Source organism: Triturus cristatus, chromosome 6 (genome assembly GCF_964204655.1).
Source record: "Triturus cristatus chromosome 6, aTriCri1.1, whole genome shotgun sequence".
Classification (NCBI taxonomy): domain Eukaryota; kingdom Metazoa; phylum Chordata; class Amphibia; order Caudata; family Salamandridae; genus Triturus; species Triturus cristatus.
In genome coordinates, this window is record NC_140589.1 from 984,928,663 (window position 1) to 984,949,457 (window position 20,795).

A 20,795-nucleotide genomic window follows, 5' to 3' on the forward strand; every position below is an offset into this window, starting at 1 on the left:
TGTCGTGTTGTCCGTTCGGATCAACACCGATGCTCTGAGAATTATGGTGCGAAAAGACTTTAGGGCCAGGAAGATAGCTAGCAACTCTAAGAGATTGATATGCCAAGTCCGTTGTTGAGCATCCCATTTGCCGCTGACGGTGAGTCCTTGTAGGTGCGCTCTATCCTTCGAGGGAGGCGTCCGTGGTGATGACGAAACTTGGAGATTCCACTAGAAATGAGCAGCCTGCTGTCACGTTCTTTTTGCAAGTCCACCAGCGTAGAGCTTCTCGAATCCGAGAATTGATGTGGATGTGATCGTCGAAGGATCCTTAAACCTGTAACCACTGTTTGTTGAGCTCCTCTTGCAGAGGTCTCATCTTGAGACGGCAGTTGGCGATCAGGGGAATGCAGGATGAAAGCATCCCCAGAAGTGACTTGAACTGCCGGACTGAAACGCACTTTCTTGATCGCAACAGTTGGGCAAGTTTGCAAAGTTTCATTTGCCTTTCGTTTGACACAAAGGCTTGTGTCAGCCAAGTGTCTATGGTGACTCCCAAGAACGTTCTCCTTTGTGATGGGCCGAGGTGAGACTTGTCGAAATTGACAGAGAGGCCCAGAGATTGGAAAAGAGACAGACATCTCTGAGTATGGGCGTTTGCGATTGTGAAAGAATTCGCCTTGATAAGGCAATCGTCTAAATAAGGAAAGATTTGAATTCCCTCCAGTCGAAGGTATGCTGCCACCGGTGCTATGACCTCGGAAAAGACACGGGGCGCGGAACGTAGTCCGAAAGGAAGAAATTTGAACTGGAAGTCCCTGCCAGCCACTCTGAACCTCAAGAACTTTCTGTGTCTGGGGAGAATTGGTACATGAAAATAAGCGTCTTGGAGGTCGAGGGTGGTCATGTAATCCCCTGCAGTGAGGAGTTGAAGGATTTCTTGAAGAGTCAGCATCCGGAAGGATAACTTTTTTAGTTATTTGTTGAGGGAGCAAAATGGGGCACCATTCTCCCGATTTCTTCTTTATTAGAAAAAATCTGGAATAGAAACCGATCCTCTTTGCAACTGAGGAACTACTTCGATCGCTCCTTTTCGTAACATCAAATTTATTTGGGAAAAAAGCTCTGTGAGGTGAGCTGGTCCTTTTGGAAGAGAATTCGGAGGAAGTTTTACAAATTCTAGAACATGGCCTCTGGCCACAAAGTCCAAGACCCATTTGTCTGTTGTTATAGCTGACCAGTTTGAGTAAAAACGGGAGATTCTTCCTCCAACATTTAAAGGGGTAAGCGGTAGAGCAGGTGGCAGTTGTCACTGCTTCTTAGACATATCATGTCCGCGGTAGGAAGACTTCCTTCTGTTCTGCGAATAAGAGGTAGTTGGTTGTTGCCTGAAGGATTGTTGACACTGAGAAGAGTAACTTTGGTTACTCTGATAGGACTGGTATTGTCTTTGCTGATTATAGCCTCCTCGACCAGAGAAGGATCCACGGCCTCTAGCGCCACGAAAAGGCCGTTTCCGAAATTGAAGAGTACCGAGAGATCTTGCTGCCTCTGTATCCTTTTTAATGGCCTGGAGGGCCTCGTCAACATGCTGTCCAAAAAGAGACTCGCCGTCAAAGGGCATATCAATTATTTTAGCCTGAACCTCCTGGCAAAATGATGCAGCTTTTAGCCAGCCCTGTAGCCGCAGGACTGCGGCACCTGCCAGTTGTCGAAAACCCGTAGATGCAACATCCACAGCCGAATCAATAATCTCAGCCGAGATTCGTTCCCCCTCCTGAAGAATTTTGAGCGCCTCAGACTTAGAGGGCTCAGGCAACATGTCGATGTAGGGAGAAATGTCAGACCACATCTGTCTATCATATTGACCTAGAATGGCCAGTGAATAAGCTGTACGGACGGTCGTTGCTGCCATGGTCGAAACTTTCTTCCCAATAGCGTCCAGACGTCTCCCATCTCGATCAGGAGGAGCTGATGGCGGAGAGGAGGGATTCCGCGCTCGTCGTTGAGCTGCTTGGGCGATAACAGAATCTGCCTTTGTCTGACCTATCAGACATGCTGGCGAATTGTCTGGTGCCTTGTATTTCTTCTCGAGGCGGGGCAAAACCGCAGGAATAGAAGCAGGAGCTTTCACAACCTTTAGTCCTTCCTGCCAAATAAAGTCAATGATAGGATTCGACCGTATCTGCTTCCTCGGTTGATCTTTAAAATCGTAAAGGAAACAATGGTCCTTCTTTGTTTCCATAGGAAGGAGGAACCGTTGTCTTGTCCTCTCCATGAGAAGATGAAAACCTCCGATGGCAACTGGAAGATAGTCAACCAGAGCAGGAGTAGTTGGAGACGGAGTTTGTATCTGGTAGTCGTCCCATTCGGTAAGGAGTGATCTGTCATCCAGTTCTCGTTCCTCCCTATCGTCATCCGTGGTGTGAGAGTCCTGAGAGTGATGCGAAGGTACCGGAGAATGTGGTCTGGGTGACCTCAATGCTGATAAATATTGAGGAACAGGTGTAGGTGGTATAGAAGAAGCCGATTCAGATGGAGGGAAACGGCGATAATAATCGTCCAACATGTATTGTAAGTTATTTAGAAGAGCCAAAGGCATTTGGGCCGTAGGAACTGGATCTGGAGCTGAAGGAACAGTCTCCTGGTAGAAATCATCTTCTTGATCCACATCTTGATATTTAATGAAGAGCTCGGAAGGGCTCCTGGCAGTACGAAACCTATCGCCCTCATCCGATTCTTCATCATCCTCTTCATAATCCAGCAACTGCTCAGGTAACACAAGAGGAACCTTAGAAGGGGAGGTGTGAATTGGAGAGAGAACGTCCAAGGAAGCTCCACGTCTTTGTAGCAAAGAAGGCGTTGCTGTCGACGGAGGCAACTGTGTAGACGGTGCCCCAGACGATGTAGATGATGTTGTGGGCGTAGACGAAGACCAAACCTGAAGAGCGGTGCATGAAGACAGTTGTAGCGTCAACAAGGTAGCCACCAACGAGGTAGTTGTCGACGAGGTAGACGACGATGAAGTGATCGTCGATGAAACAACCCTCGTCGACAAGGCAGCCATCGACAAGGCAGCCGTCAACGAGACTCTTAACTTTCGTCGTCGAAGGAACGTCAAAGGTAGATCTCACCTTCTTCGTCGACAAGACTGGCTTCACGGAGACGGATACCAGCGTCGACAGCGATGATGCCGACGACATTATCATCTGCGGCTTTGGCGACGAGAAGGTAGCAGTTGACGTCGTCGTGCACCGACGGAAGGCTTCGCCGACGAAGACATCGTCGTCGAGCCCGTCGGCGAGGGACCCCGTTTCTGAGGTAAAACTCTGTCAGAAACTTGTTTTGAAGCCTGAGACTTCACAGTCTTTCTCGGGGGTGTAGAAGGAAGAGTTTTACTCTTAGAAGGTGGAGAAGCCTTTTTTAAAGTAGAAGGCAGCACTCTTAGAAGTGTGCTGTGTTTTTCGACACCTTAGCCCCAGGAGAAGATACATCTGTGTCAGCTGTCCTCTTCCTAGAGGAAGTAGTCTTGACAGAGGCAATACTCCCAACTTCAGATAAGGGATTGTCCTGATCTTTAATATTCAGTAGCCACAGAGGTAGACGCCCTTCTCTGTCCCTCAGAGTCTTTTGTGGGAAAGTTCTGCAGATCTTGCAGTCTCTCACCTGGTGGTCAGGATACAAGCAGTAAATGCACTTCTTGTGGAGATCTTCTGAAAACAGCCGGAGCTTCCCACAAGATCGAAAGAGAGATTTCTTTGAAGAAGACATCATTGAATGAAGAATTCCTGAAAAAACCAGAGAAATTCTGAGCAGAGCTCAGGGAGACTTCCTTCACATGACGTGCGGTGGAAAATCTGAGAGCCTGAGCCTTTGAGGAGAACATTCTGGAGGGTGTTGTCACCTGATTGGCTGTAGTTTGGACTACATATAATGACTTGGACAAATCATGAAAGTGGAGAACTTTTTTCCTTTTGATTTCTGGCTACTTTACTTCCTGGTTCTAGGTTACCTATGATATGGTTTCTATATGCATGTATATTGCTATTTGTATGTACTGTGGGACTCCCACTCCGACAACGGGGAATGATTCAGGCATGTGACTCTATGAAAGATACCCCAATACTGGAGAACCCTACTTGTACTTCAAAGACATTTTCTCAGTTCACATACACATAAATTCAAATTAGCCTATTATGAATGCAGGCAAACCAAGGCAGGGAGGAAGGACATTTCAGACACTTCTGCAGGGGAGGATGGGCTCCATGAGTTTCTTCCACTTCAAAGCTAGGATCAGGTATAAAAATAGTATCCACAGACCCACTTTTGAGTTCACTTCTGGACCTGAAGAAGGACTCTCAGAGGACTGCCCTGTAGCCTGCTGTGCACTTCAGAGGACTATCCTGCTGCCTGAAGCCTGCCCTGTGCCCAAGGCAGATTTGGGGGGAAGGCGGAGCCTTACTTGCACTTCAAAGGCAGTTCCTCGGCTCTCACTCAAAGAACTTCACACATTGTGCCTTCAGACAGACTGGGACCAGGGCAGGAAGGAAGGAAATTCCAGATACATCTGTAGATAACCAGGAATTTCTTCCACTTCAAGGCCAGCACCTGGTTTAACAATAGGACCCTCAGACCCACTCTTCAGTTCCCTTCTGGACATGCAGAAGGACTCTCAAGAGGACTGTCCTGCAGCCTGATGCCTGTACATCAGAGGGCTACCCCGCAACACCAAGAGAACTACCCTGCTGCCTGAAGCCTGCCCTGTGCTCTCAGACGACTGTCCTACTGCTGGAGGCCTCCTTTTCTGCATAGAGTGGAGCGGAATACAGTGGAGTAGTGTAGAGTGGACCATCATCGAGAGGAGGAGTGTCCTGTAGAGTGACAGGGTATAGTAGTGTACAGTGGAGTGGTGTGTAGTGACATGACATGGAGTGGAATAGCGTACACTGGAGTGGTGTGGAGTGGAATACCATAAAGTGGAGTGGTGTGGAGTGGCATTGAGTGGAATAGCATACAGTGGAGTGGCATACAGAACAGTGGTGAAGAGTGGAGTGGTATAGAGTGGAATAGCATAGAGTGCAGTGGCATACAGTGGACAGGCATAGAGTGCAGTGGCATACAGTGGAGAGGCATAGAGTGGAATAGCATAGATTGTAAAGCGCACAGCTACCCGTACGCATACCGGCGCTGTGGGACGTCGGGAAGATTAAGCGAGCTATTGCCCAGAGTCACATGGTGCTGGGCTGACCTGCCACCGGTGCCGGGATTGAACCGTGATCCCCAGCATCCGGCGTTAGTCGCCCTGGCCGCTGCGCCACACCTCTTCATCAGTGGTGTAGAGTGGCAAAGAGTGCAGTGGTAAAGGAGAATAGAGTAGAGTGGCATACAGTGAAGTGCGTAAAATGGAGTGGCGCAGAGTGCAATAACAATAAGTGGAGTGGCGTAGAGTGGAGTGTCAGAGTTGGATGGAGTAGACTGGAGTAGCGTACAGTGTAGTGGCGTGAAGTGGAATAGGGTACAATGGAGTGGCGTAGAGTGGAATAGCATAGAGTGGCACGGCATAAAGGGGATTGGCATGGAGTGGGGTACAGTAGAGTAGCACAGAGTACAGTGGAGAAGAGTGGAGTGGAGGGTCGTACAGAGGAGTGGTGTAAAGTGGAATAGCGTACAATGGAGTGGCATAGGGTGGAATAGCATAGAGTGAAGTTGTGTACAGTGACGTACAGTTGAGTGGCATAGAGTGACATGGCATAAAGTGGAGTGGCATGGAGTGGTTTTCAGAAGAGTGGCATACAATGGAGTGGCGTAGAGTGGACTGGCGTAGAGTGGCATACAGTTGAGTGCCGTAGAGCTGAATAGCCTAGAGTTGAGTGGAGTACAGTAGAGTGGCGTAGAGTGGAATACCGTAAAGTAGAGTTGGGTACAGTAAAGTGGCAAGGAGTGGCATAGAGTGGACTGGCGCGGAGTGGCATACAGTGGAATAATGCAGAGTAGAGTAGCGCAGAGTGGAGTGGCGTACAGTAGAATGGCACATAATTAAATAGCGTAGAGTGGAGTGGCATAGAATCAGTTGGCATACAGCGGAGTAGCATACAGAAGAGTGATGTAGAGAGGAGTGGCATGAAGTGAAGTGCTGTGAAGTGAAGTGCCGTAAAGTGAAGTGGTTTAGAGTTGTGTAGAGTGAAATAGCATACAGTGGAATGTCATACAGTGGAGTGGCATAGAGTAGAGTGGCTCAGAGTGGAGTGGAACAGAGTGGAGTGGCGTAGAGTGAAGTGGCGCAGAGTGGAGTGGCATAGAGTGGAGGGTTGTACAATTGAATAGCATAAAGTGCAGTGGCGTACAGTGGAGTGCATTGAGTTGAATAATGTAGAGTGGAGTGGCGTACAGTGGAATAGCGTAGATTGGAGCAGCGTATAGGAGAGTGGCACTGAGTGGTGTGGCATAGAGTGGAGTGGCAGAGAGTGGAGCGGCAAAGAGTGGAGTGGCAAAGAGTGGAGTGGCAAAGAGTGGATTGGAATAGCATACAGTGGAGTAGCATGAACTATAATAGCATAGACTGGAGTGTAGTAGTATAAAGTGGAGAAGTGTATAGCAGAATTGTGTACAGTGGAGCGGCGTGGAGTGGCATAGACTGGAGTAGCATAGAGTGGAGCAGCATAGAGTGGAGTGGCGTGGCGTAGAGTAGAGTGGAGTGGCGCAGAGTGGAATGGCGCAGAGTGGCGCAGAGTGGAATAGTGTACAGTAGAGGGGCAAAAAGTGACGTGGTGTAGAGTGGAATAGCATAGAGTGGAGTGGTGTAGAGGGGAATATCATAAAGTGGAGTAGTGAAGAGTGGCAGAGAGTTGAGTGTCATAGAGTGGAATAGCATAGAGTGGAGTGCACCATATATCTGATAGGCACCAGTGTCCTAGCCGTTCAGTCAGATTCTGGGCATTGGACGTGGCAACCATACGAGGGAGAGGAGGAAATGAGTGATTTAAATCAAGCCGCAATACACTATTACCCCCCACCCCCCAAGTAGCCAGGGCAACCCACTCCAACCTGAGAGTGCCTCAGACAACTTAATTAGAAAGGCTGCTTGGTCCAGACTGGGGGCATATATACTCCCCAGGACCATATGGCAGCTAACCAATCTGCCTTTAACAAAGAGGTATCTGCCGTCTGGGTCAATACTAGTAGTGTCTGCTTGGAAGGGGACACCTGCTTTGATCCAAACCAGAACACCTCACACATATGTAGAAAACATAGTGTAGAAAACCTGGCCTCACCAATGCCATTTCAGTTTCAGTTTTAATTAAATGGGATTCCTGAAGATATGCAATATGTGTATTTCGGCGGCACGGGTAGGGATATACAGCGTACTTACGTGAAGGAGTATGCATGCCTACACATTCTATGTTATAGCGTTAGAACTGGCCATACCACTAATTGGGGTGTGTGGAAGAACCGGTCACTGCTGGGGATATAAGGGGCCAGTACCTGAACAACATGTGAGTGTGGTCAAGAAATCAAATAATTAAAAGAAAAAGGAAGAACCATAAGAACTGAATATAGAATACCATTGAGGCGGAGTCACAACATGTGTCTGCCCAAACTGTACAATCTTGCGTGTGTGATGTAACAAACCAATCACTACCCCAGAATAACAATACCTTATATTTAATGTTCACATTGGCATCTGGTCTTTATTCACTCCGCAGTTCCATATGTTACGAAACGGGGTTGAAAACTGCTGTGTTTCTCTATGTTTAGGGTTCTGCTACACAGTTCGTGCTTTCACTCAGTTCATCCCTATGACGGAGCTCACTTCGGTCGCTCTTACGTTTGCCATTTATTTCTAATGTGCTCTCTCTGAGTGTAGATCCTTGTGAGGCCCCCCTTATTTCTTCTTTAGGGCTTTCTCTTGGACATTTTTAGGTTTCGCCTAGAGAAATCTATTGTTTTTTAATATAAACTTAAAAGGGACTTACATCCCATCTTCTCTCTTTCCTAGATTCTCATTGGTTCCTGGGCGTGCCACTTATCTTTCCTCCATTTCTATTGGCTGTAGCAAATTTTCCTGCATTTGCCAATGCTTGTTCCTCGTCAACTACTATAAAAGTCCACTTTTGTGGAACTATATTTTCATAAAGTTTTGCCTTCTACTGGTGCACCATATGTATATAACAATTTCTCAACTGGAGAGTTTAAGTGATTTGCATAGAATCACAGGATGAGGCGCGGCGCCACCCTAGACTTGAACCGTGATGCCAACTTTCGAGTCAGCAGCTCTGGCTGCTGCGCCACATCCTTTCCCCTCCCGTGTTATCTGTCAGGGAGCTCTTTCCTTCTCCCGAACGATGACTGATGAAAACAGCTCTTTATTCATTACATAGGCAAAACTGATACATTACCAATGCTTGTGTTAGGAATGTTTACTCAAGTTAATCGCACTGTGGCTGACCCGACGAAACGTGGGGATTGCACCTACCAAGGACTGGTGGACTGTTCCTTCTGAAACCAGCCCTCTCATCTCTTTTCAGCCAGATGACTGGACTATTGCTCCAAGCACTAAACGGGACACTGACATCCCCTTTGTTGCTCACGGCTCCTTTAAGGGATACACTTCCTACGATGACTCCGCCCAGGAGCTTGACGTCACTCTCCCAGGGCCAATCCCTGAACTACGAAGTCGAGGGAGTGATCGCCTAAAACCCGGAAGGGGAGACGAAGACTCGTTCGTGAATGCCACGAAGAAGACGACGGAGACGCTAGGAAAGGAATCCCTGCTTCGACCGGAGTACCATGGGGAACCAAGGACGACCGGAGTGCCAGGAGGCCAACGACACGGCGCTGCGCCCAGCCACGCTCCTGGAGGAGTGTGGCTCTCCCAGGTACGGGAAGGGTTTGCGGGTTGGGTCGGGAGGAGGGAGAAAGACGGCGAGTAAGGTGCCTGACTCCATTCAAATCTCCTGGTACTTCTCCCTGCACACGTACACGTTAGATTGAGCACGGGTGATCCCTCACTCTTTTTTACCAATACTGTGACTGGATAGCCGTCCTGACACTTGTCTCTCTTCTCTCCCTTTGCACGAGCACACCTGATCTCCATGGGAAGAAAAGAAGAAGACGAGAGCCGACTGTGGTTGGAGCCATGACCGGATAAGAGGAATTATCTGTTCCCTCCTTCCTGAACTCTGGTTACTCATAAAAAATGGGTGTACAGTAAAATAAAGCCGGGTTTTACATGACGCTGTGTGGACCTTGATCCTTGTCTAGACCTCGATCCCAGCCCCCCGTTACACGCACTCTATAGTTTCCTGCTCCTACATATTGGCAAACATGGTCAGTGGAGAGAGGTGATGTTTAGTTAGACACCTTAAGTAAATATTGTCTGAGAAGTCCCTGCAGCAGCCTGTATACGTACCAATTGTTCCTTTTCGTAAAGGGAAAATATTTTCACACAAGTAACATTCCAGTACGAGTATCACTTGTTAAGACTAGATGTGAAGGTTGGTACATGTTTGTCAATATTGATGTAACACCAACTCAAATTAAACCGGAGTTGCCGGGGGACACTTGTTTAATAACTCTTCCTGCAGCAGATGGCGACAGTTTAAAGGTTGCCTGGCTCCTAGAACTACGCACCACCATGGCTAAAAGCCCAGATTGGAGGTTTTCCCCAAAATGTAATTTCCACTTAGTGTGCTGATTTTAGGAAATATTTTGCTTTCTTGCTTAGACCACAAGAGCTTCTATAATGAGGTTGGCCTTGTTCTACCCAAATGAGGCTTTCAGCTCTTGTGCTGAGAAGATTGAATTTAACACCTTGAAGGTTGTGGAATGCTGACAATCCAGTAAAACGAGCAAGCAGGTTTCCGAAGTAGCTGACAGTATTGCATAGGCAAAACCGATGCATTACCAATGCTTGTTATAAAATGCACTCTCCTTTTTCTCATCCCCAGACCACAGCCTCAAGTCCAATCAATTGGACCACCAGCAGCAAGTCACACTGGGGTTGCCAGCCACTCCCAGAGGGGTTGCAACCTACCCAATCCTGATTCACCTGGCCAGACACTGCACAAGACCGTGCCCCCTACCCAGCACCTCCCCCCAGCACTCACCAGTAGTCTTCATCACTGGTCATGCCCTACTTAGAGGGAGCAGGAAGTAAGGCAATGGGGGAATGGCAAACCTAGTCTGGATTGGGTGCAGGGCAGAGCAAAGCACCCTCTATTAAGACCTGCTACTTCTGTGATCTGGCACGGGCCGCAGGGCAGCTCAGAACTCATGGGTCACACTCTAGTGCAGATGCCCTGTGCCTCAGCAACGCTGTGTTCACAAATTGCACCTAGTGGATTTCTTTCCAGCCTTCTGACGGCCTATCTAACAATACTGCTTGATACTGTAGTGGTCCCACTGTGTGAAGGTCAGACGTGGATAGGGTGGGTGATCAGGTGAGCAGAACTCGTCTTGTTCCCTGACTCCCCCTGACTCCAGAGTACATGGGACCACGGCGCCACAGTACCATGAAGCACTGAGTGGTGGGCATGGCTTCTGGCTCCAGGCCCATGAATTTACTGAGGAGCAAGCTGAACCAATGATGGGGGGGAAAAGCATGTGCTTGATGATCGCCAAGGTGTCTGCTGCTTCGTCATCTATGTTTGGGAAAATACCTGGGGGAAAACTAACCTATTCTATCACATATTTTATCAATCAATCAATCAATATACATTTATAAAGTGCAACAGCTACCTCATCGGATGTGTCCCAGTGCTAGCGCAGACTAACAGCAGAAATAAGCGTAGGAATGCTACATCTATAAAAAAAATCAGTCTTTAAGGTCTTCCTGAACTCTGGTTTTGACTTGATCAGGTGCATATAGGGGGGCAAGGAGTTCCAAAGTTTGGCTGCCCTGACCGAGAAGAACCTTCCCCCTTGACGCTCTTTGAAGTATTGAGGGACACGGAGCAGACACGAGTGCCTAGATCTCAGTATGCGATCCTGATGATAAAGGCTATGCCTCTGCTTAAGATAGCCAGTGCCCAGGCCTCTTGTGGCTCTGAAGGTCAGCGTCAAGGCCTTGAACTCTTGCTCACCTGGAGCCAATGTAGCCAACTCAGGGGAAATATGATGTTGAAAGGGCACATGGCAGATCAGCCTTGCTGCCGCATTCTAAACAATCTGTAGCTGTGAACTAGATAACCTGGGAGCCCAATATAAAGGCTGCTTGCATAGTCCAGCTGGGAGGTTACCAGGGCATGTATGATGATCTTACGGCTCTTCTCCGGCAGATATCGTAAGATTTTCATCAGTAATCGTTACTTCCAAAAGCAAAAGGCTGAAACCTGTCAGATATGTGTTGTAAAAGAGAGATCAGTATCAAACCTGATACCCAACTTTCTCGCGCACTCGCCGGATGTTGGAGGGGGGGGGGGGTTCATTTCCTCCTGTCACCAGAGATTGGATGGTGGTGGTGAGCTCTGATTAAAGAAGAGGACCTCAATCATATTCACATTCAACTTCAAACAATTACCATACATCCACGTGGAAATCTGCTTCATACATTCTTTGAATTTGTTGAATGCCGACGGGTGAGTGCTCTTTGAAGGAAAATATCAGCTGTGTCGTCTATGTGAGAGGCTACTTTCACGCTCCAGGATGAAATAATAGTGGCTAAAGGGGCCAGGTAGAGGTTAAAAAGCAGCGGGCTCAAGGCTGAGCCCTGAGGCAATCCACACACAGAAGGTTTTGTGAGGACGAGAATGGTTGTAAAATGACCTGCTGAGAGGGGTCTTGCAGATGAGACCAAAGCCATGGGAGTGCCACTCTCCTCATGCTCAGATGATATAGACGCTCCAGCAGGATCCGATGCAAGACCGTGTCAGAAGCTGGCCACAGGGCTAAAACTACAACCATAACTGAGGTCCCTCTATCTACAGACTCTCGCACTGATTCCGAAATTACCAAAAACTGGGTTTCTGTGCTACATCCTGCTTGGAAACCCGATTGAGAGTCATGCTGGAGGTTATTCATTTCTGCAAAGTCCGTGAATTGTTTCTGAACGTCCTTTTCGAGGATTTTCGCCGGGGCTGGCAGCAGGGAAATAGGTCTGAAATTACTGAGCATACTTGGATCCACGTTAGACTTTTTTTAACAGAGGCCGTAAGAATGCCTATTTCCAGACACTAGGAAAAATACCCAATTTTAAGGAGGAATTCCAAATCTAGTTTAATGTGGAATTGAGCCATGGGGCAATCATTCTAAAGAGGTGGAAAGGACACTGGTCCATGGATGAACCCGATTTACATTTCAAAAGTTTCGCCAAAGTTTTTCAGACAGATGGGGAGAAATTCCGAACACATGATGTGGGAGTCAGTGGACAAAAGCTCCTGGTAAACCAATGGCCTCCCGTCCTGTGGGAATGAGGAATATAGTTTCTGGATTTTTTTCTTCAAAGAAGTTGGACAGACTCGTACAGAGGGTAGATGAGGGAAGAAAGGTACTGTCCATGGCTTCCGGGGTGATAAAGGACCTAGTGACATTAAAAATGTGTTTAACTAAGTTTACTGAGTGCTCAATGCAATTAGCAAAGTATTCCCTCATCTTACTTCTCCTCAGTTTGCAAAATATTCTCAGAGCCTCCTTATATGCATTTTTATTTTCAAGGTTAGAAGCTTTCCTCTACAAGTGCTCTAATTGGTGGAGAAGTGTGGCTCAATGGTTAGAGCGGCAGACCCTGATGCAGAGGTCTGGCCCGGACTAGGGTTCAATTTCCGCCTTGGCGGGTCTTGGGCTCAATTTCCCCGGACCCGATAATTCTCGCCTCGGTGCCTATTCTAATCATGGGTCCCACTCTGCAACTCTGGGCAATAGCTTGCTTAATCTCCACAACGGCTCCAAAAGCGCTAGGATGCCTGGCTTCACCTTGGGGGTGCCCAGGAGTGGGCACTTCACAGGGAAAGGCCAGGAAGGGTTCCACAGCGGTATGTGCACAGCGCCTGAGAGACCCTTTCGGGGGTGTGCGGAGCGCTATATAAATGCACTACATTTACATTTACATTTACATTTAATTTCTTGTAGTTGCTCCTCGCCACCCTCAGTTCGGCCGAGAACCACGAGGCTGAAGGTTTAAATCTACTGGAAGTAACTGGCCTTATTGGGACTACAGTATCTAGGGCATTCGAGACCCATTGGTTAAAGCAATGTGCATCATGATCAGGGTTGCCTGATAACTGGGGCACCGATTCCTGAAGAGCCTGCCGTAAGTTATCTTTAGTTACATTCTTCTAGTGCCTCCTATTATCCACCACTTTCTGATTTTTGACTGACTTAGACCTGAAGCAGAAAGAACAAGCATTTACAATGCAATGGTCTCGGCATTGTTAAAGTTAGAGCTATTGGCACTGCTCATGACATTATTTTTGTGTATGTTTTTATTTTTAAAACATTTAAAGAAACGCCATTGTTATTTACAATGTCAATAGCGTAATCTATCTCAAATGCGAGACCTATTGCATTTGCACCCACACACAGAGCCACACACACAAAGCCACCCACAAACACAGAGCCACCCACACAGAGCCACCTACACAGAGCTATTCACATAGAGCAAACCACACACAAATAGAGCCACACAAATAGAGCCACCCACACACAGACAGAGCCACCCACGCATAGAGCCACCTACAAAAAAGCCACCCACACAGAGCAACACACACACAGAGGCACACACATACACACACACACACAGAGCCTCCCACACACACACACACAGAGCCACACATACATACACAGAGCCGCATACACATACACACACAGCCACACGCACACACGTACAGAACCACACACACACACATGGATCTAGACACATACACATTGATCTTGGGAGCCAAAGCAGAAGTGGCACCGTTGTTTCTAGATCTTTGCATTTATCACAAAAAATTAAGCATGTAAAAAATAAATGACTAATAAAAATTGACAGATTATCAGAAAGGTTTCTGAGGTGGCCATAGTGGGGGCGATTGGTCAGTGAACACTCATGCCGTAGTCGTTACTCTCTGCCTCGCAAAAGAACGGAAAGTTAAGGAAGCTGTTGAGGTTTTCTCTAGGTTTGCCATGATGATTACTCATTGGTCTCAGGATTTTGTATGGTTAGGTCTGAAACATCAGGAAGCTGCTGAGACGTGTTGGGTTGCTGGTAGCTGTCACTTTTTTCTCCTAATGGCTGAGAAGTTATGGAGACTGTGTAAAATGTGGGGGCATATAACGGCATTCCTCGAGTCTACACGTTATCTGACTGCATTTGACACAATATTACATACATACTTAGCACAGCAGAGAAAGGGTCCAGTAGAGGTAATTTTCAGTCGGGGTGATTACATGTTCTAGTGTTGCCCTGTGTGTTGTAGGCTCTATTGTTGCAGTTAGCAGAGTCATATGGTGTGCTATCATATTCCTTTCCAAGAAATGTGGCTCTGGTGCCTAGATTTGTGGTTGTCGCCATGTGGTTTAAGGGTCTCTCTGGGGCCCACTCTTATGTTGTAACAACAGGATGACCAAAGTCAGCATAATCACATGTAATGTTCATGGCATGGACACCACACCATCTGAGGCAAGGACGGGGATAGGAGATAGTGGGCACTGCCCAGAGTTGACAAATTGTGCTCTGTGTTGGCATCCTCGCAATCGGGTAGGTCGATTTGCCCTGAATTGCAGGAGGGTTTTCACAATTCGAGCACTTTATTAGAACAGTGCTCGCCAGTGGTGGTAAGATGTCAGTCGGCACCTCATCAGATATTCACAGTGTGGGGCTTTGAGTCATTGAGCTCCTCTCTCTGCAGAGAATATTAGGTCACATCTACCCGTTTGTATAAATGGTTGGGCCGGACGAAATGCCACCAGATCGCTCAATGACCACCTAATGCATGAAACATGTTGACCTATGGCTTTGACCTGAGCTTACTAGCAGGTCTGAGAAGCACTCTCACTTACAGAGACAGGGACCATTATATCCAGAGTTTCTTTGCTTTCATTTTAAGCTCAAATTCAACCAGGAATATCACATGAAAAGTTTTTTTTTGCAGCATCTGGATGACAGTTGATTTGATTCTCACACGTTTCACCAATCTTCTCAAGTTGTAGGACACACCATTCCCAACCCAGCAATGATGCATTTGTCACAACTGTTAAGCCTGGGCGTAGAACAGTGGCGGCTGATGACATATGAAAGTGGTGAGGCATAAAAGTTCGGGATGAGTGGCATGTGGCAAGCGAGCGTAGGGAGTGATCCCAACCGTTATAAGGGAGTTCGGGGGATGATTTGCAAAAACATTTGGAGTAGGGAAAGTAGTACTTAAGGAGTAATATTTTATGTACTCTTACATTTCTTTGTGACTCAGATCTCAAACGTCGAATTCTTTATTAGTAGAAGTGCAAAAAGGGCACCACTCCTTTCTATTTGAACTGATTGAGTATGCCTATTACCTTAATATTCTCATTTTATTCCCTTTTTAGATGTTTTGGGGACAGTTCACAGAGGCATTTAACAGTATGTAAAAGAGTACTACAGGAGTAGCAGCCCCGTCTGAACTGTTATTTATCTGTCTTAAAAAACCCACAACATGCTCCCAGCAGAAAGTGCTGGCGGTGTTTAAGAAAGCTAAGTGTCTGGCTGGCTTCAATTAACACCCTGTGATTATCTGGTATTCCAAGCAGCAAAAAGGGAATAAATTGCATCTAATTAATGCTTCTCGGTGACACTGATCGGAGGCTGTGAGGACAGTGAGGCAGGGGGCGCCCTGGCAGCAATGTTTGTTTTTTCCATCTTCGGTGGCAGGGGTGGCTCAGTGAGGGAAGGGTTGCGCTCCTAATGTTTGTTCAATCCACCATCTGCGACTTTAATTCCAAATGAGCTGCCTGATGCCACAATAAATTAAACAATAAGAAAGTATGAGGCACAGGTAACTGATGCATGTACCTGACCTTGTTTCAGCTGTACCACCCGATTAAAAAAAAAAAAAAAAATTAAATTAAAGGTGTCCGATCGTAAATGCTGCGAGTGTCATTCCAGGCCTTAGAAAGGCCACTGCGCACAAAATGGAGAATTTGCCGGTACCGATTTCTTTTTTAGGGGGGCGGGGGGAAGCTGGGGACTGAAAACACTTTATCCTTAAATCAGCTGATATTTTTAATAGGCAGAATGTCTTTCCGGTTCATTTTCTACAGATGTGGCACTATTAATGCTGTGCACTGGCTGAAATGAGTGCTCAGTGAAAAGGCTTTTTCTTTTAAAAATTCAGCAGTGAAACCGAACTACTGCTCAATCTGAAGGTTTTTTTAGCAGCAATAACAGTATGACACTCTAAGTTATGGATATTTTCTATCTGCTGTGTTACGCCTTTCTTCAACTGTTAGAACGGAAGGATGAATAGGGGAATCAGCCCTGCTGGACCTCGATTCTGTGCTCTGAGCTTTGCACACGGACCGCCGTAGCACGCGCTCACCTCTTTGAGCCTGTGTAGTGGACGCACTCTTAGATGAAATTCGTGTCACATCGTCTATGCGTTTGTGAAGTAAAAGTAAACTAATATCAGTTGTTTAGTAGACGCAGTGAACACATGTTTGATTCACAGACATGGTGGAAGAATGGGATGACATGACTAATTGCAGTTTAACAAATCTAACCTCCGACAGCTGGTTAGTGATACTGACGGCTGCAGCGCAGTCTTACGCAGACCTTTCCCTGCTCGACGATGCACAGATTATCATGCCACAGTTACCGCGCATAAAGAACACCGGATGTTTGTAACTGCCAATGGCTGAAAATAATGAACGTTGTCAGGAATCTGAGGCGCTTGTGGAGCGGGAGTAGTACAAACAAGGCAGAGCAAAAGGTACACCACTGCCTTTCTCCGAGGCAGAGCAGAGCAGAAATGCCTCGGAGAAAGGCAGCCTCCTTTTCGGATTCGGGGGCGTGTTTTGCTGTTGTCTCCTCCCTGAGACTTTTCGCAAAAAACACGCCCCCGATCCGAAAAGGACGGGGCATGATTGGAGTGACGGGACCTCTTCTCCAATGGCTGGCCAGCATTTACGAGGCCAGCCAATGGAGAACAGGGCAGAAGAGGGGCGGGTTCAAGCCCCTCTTCTCCCAAGTCATTAAATCTCCGGACTTCCGGTCTGCCGACCGGATGGTCCCGAGACCTAAAAAGGGACCAGGAAATTATTCAAGCATACAAGGGGAAGCGGGCCGTCCACTCTAACATCTTGATTGTTGGAAAAAAATAGGTCTAGCATATGGCCTGCTCTGTGAGTAGGTAGTTACCCGTTGAGTAAGGTTAAGGCCATCTATTGTAGAGATCAATTGGGATGCCTAAGTACAATCTTGATCATCCACATGTAGATTGAGATCCTCCAGTCCTGTAACGTTGGCATATTGGATCGTCAACTGGGCAATGGTGTCGCAAAGCTCATGTGGCTATGGGGGCCATCAGGTGGCCTGTAAATCAACAGACCTGCAAAGGAAAAGGTTGGTGAATGCTTGATACCGAAGGTCAGACCCTCCATATTGCTAATGTGGTCCAGCCTCGATGTGGAGAACTCCCAGCTGTATTTTAGGACAATAGCGACACCACCCCTTGCTCTACCTCCACCCCGGTTCGCACACACAATTCGAACACCTGGGGGAACCGCCAAAGCCATGTCGGGGTTTGAACCCTCCTTCAGCCAGGTTTCAGTGAGGAACATTATGTCCCAAGTATTATTGACTAGTGACAACCAGATGTCATCTGCATGTTTCAAGAGAGATCTGCAGTTGATAAGGCAGGCTCTCACACTGGATGATTTTTCGCAGTCGAGCTTAGAGATAGAAGCTATTCCCACCTCTGCCTCTGATGGTGTTTCCAGCTTGAAGTTACAATCATTGCAGCAAAGCTCCATACTTCACGCCCCCAGAACCAGACGGGTCCCACTGCTACAAGGATCCCCATTAAAAGCCATAAGAGAATCTCTAGACCAAATAATGGTCTGGGTCCTTGTGATTTGGGCCGCGTGGCTGGCGCGGACGCAGACGGGCACAGACGGGCTTGCCTTTAGCACCGACTGCACGCATCCACGTTGCGGCTTTCATTAAATAGATGAGGAGGGGAAGCTGGTCAACAAATAGACTGCTGACCATCAAAGATGGCATCTGCAAAAAGGCCTAACGAGTGGAGGAAAGATGACTCTCCACTCGTAACAGAGCAGACAGTAATCCGGCTCCCACCCTGCCTGCTAACAATGGCTATACAGCCAGCAAACAGTAAGTCCAAAATACCAAGAGCAGTTATACAGCAGCTTACTAGTCGTACACTATGCAACATGCAAAAACAGGATTAACGTAAAATCACTTTCGATTAAAGCATTCTTTAAAAAAAAAGCTTCGCTCTTTCAGCAGGTGTAAAACACAGCTTCCTTTTCACTAAAAGTCCATATTTTATATGTCCAAGTAATAAGTTTTTATTTTTTTATACACTTACTTCATCAAGTAGCTCTTGAACTATTGAAATTCTTCCTTCACCTTTTGGTCCAACTTCTTTAAGGAGCTGTCGATCTTCAGGCTGTAAAAATAAAAAGAGTAAATACACCTATAAACTAGTACACCATGAGTATCTGATAATACCCCTGGTTTGTTAGGTATAGATCACTACAGTAATAGTGTCCTAATTGAAAGTAATGAATACAAGAATATTTAGCATCTTATGAGGAAGACAGCTTCTAGTCTCTTGGTCTAATGCATTTTGGTGCCCCACTATTCCCCTTTTGGCACCAAAGTAACCTCACCCATATTCAACAGACTCATGAGGGATACTCCATAGCAGATGGCATTATGGATGACAATCTCGGTGGCCTGTGCCTAACACTGTCATGGTTACAAGTCTCTCTTTTGCTATATGTGGAAAATGGATCAATCGTTCTTGTGGTGGATTATTTCAAATTCAACAAATAAGCTGGTGATTGCGCCTGCGATGCATTTTGAGGACCACAGGATCTACCTACAGGAAGTCTATCTTCTTTTTGTTGGACTTTTCTGGTCTTTTTTTTCTTCTTTTCTTTACGAAAGCTGCCTGTGGAACTTTGACCATCATCACTCACTAAAACAGAAATAAATGAAAAAAATTAAACATATTTTAGACAGCAGAATAAAACACCATAAAATACTTAATTCAATATAGGACCTTAGCTCCTTTGTATCAGCGGTGAGCATTTAAAATATGTTCAAATATGTATATGTGTAAATAGATTATGTTTTGTGATTTATTGAACATCCTTTTGTAGTGTTTTTTATAAAATGTAAAAATATTTTGATGCAATGGTAGGAGGTTCGTCTTAGCTTAGTTCCTGAATATTTACAGATGACTAGATGATAAAAATGCTACTCTCAGGGAACGCGGACATGAATCAGTTATAGGAAATAGATTATGAAGTACAACTGTTTTGGGTAAAATCCTATTGTTCATAGGTCAAGCCCCTTAAGAGCACGACAAATGATAAGTGGTCACAGAACAGAATTTGGGAGGAGATGACAGTTCAGAGCGTAGACTTTATGCACCAACATGTGCTTCAACTTAAAGTATTTTGCTCAAAACTCAAAGCAGCTTTTTATTCAGATATTTGATCTACCCTATAGATTATCTGTTGTTTATCCCAACAATCACATTAACTCATTTTGGTAATTCTGCCTACAGCAGCTATCAAACAGAAAACCACCAAATCTACATTTGGTAGTATAGGCGGGTACAATAGTACCCCACAGAGGATCATGGTAGGAAATGCTTCTTTTTCCCCAGATGTTTCACCTTTGCTGGATCATACTTTTGTTTTCTTGCTTTAGAACTCTGTGCTCTTAACCCTGCTATTCAGTAGTAAAGTGCCTGTGCTTCCCTATGAACATGGTTCTATTGACTTATTTCTAATTGGTATATTTAACATGCCTATAATTCCCTAGTAAATGGTGTACAGTTTACCCACGGCCTGGTGGTTAAGTGCCACTAGTGGACTGCAGTACCTATTGTGCCATCCACTGCAGAAGCAAAGAAAACACGGCTTCAGGCCTACCAGTGTAGCCTGAATGTAACAGTATTAAACATGCACTGTGACCTGTTGAAATAAACACTTGTCATTTAAAAACCTTCCTTTTGTGATGTTAACAAGTTTCTCCAATGTAGACCATTTAGCCTGCAAGGTAGGTTGCATGATATTTAAAAGTAGGACATGTAGAAAGTTAAAGTTAACATGTCCTTGCAGGGACTAGCATCCAGTCAGCACTCCTCCGGTATTTTTACTGGAGGGGTGCTGACTGGCCGATCGAGAAACGCTTGAAAGCCATATTAAATACTCACACTCTATCTCCGGAATGGGAACAGCTAGAAAAATAATTAAACAACTATTTTAATAGTAATTAAAAATCATGAGGAGCCAAGATGGCGACCGGGACGGCAGCGTAGACTCCCGGCTCCGTGAACCTCCGTATCCCGCACGGATATCATGCATTAGATCCTCAGCCTGCGCTATGCGCCCGTGTTTGTGAATGAGAGCGGCAACCGATCGAGTGACTCCGAAGTTTCTGGCGGCGGTACTGCCGGAGAAACGGGTATTTGCAAATTGCGGCCTGTGCGGCCCTGGAGCCGGGACCTCGAGTGGACACCTTGGCCGGGTGGCAGTTTAACAACAGCGGCCTTTGGTGACTGGGTGGAGTCGGACTGCCGGATCGGTGCGACTATCGGCCTACATTTCGCCGTGGTCGCTTCCTACCACTAAGCGGAGCGGAACAAGTGCATGCCCGGGGTGGCAGTTCC

At 46.5% G+C, this 20,795-nt stretch overlaps 1 protein-coding gene across 1 annotated transcript in view; it reads right to left on the reverse strand.

The window, feature by feature from the left end:
* DZANK1 (double zinc ribbon and ankyrin repeat domains 1) overlaps nt 1-20,795 on the reverse strand; it is a 1,028,117-nt gene that overhangs the window by 188,649 nt on the left and 818,673 nt on the right. The window contains exons 17-18 of the mRNA XM_085611767.1: nt 18,997-19,091; nt 18,477-18,557 (exon numbers count right to left, since the gene is read on the reverse strand). Coding sequence (XP_085467893.1) covers nt 18,477-18,557; nt 18,997-19,091 — 176 coding nt within the window. The remainder of the gene's footprint in view (nt 1-18,476; nt 18,558-18,996; nt 19,092-20,795) is intronic.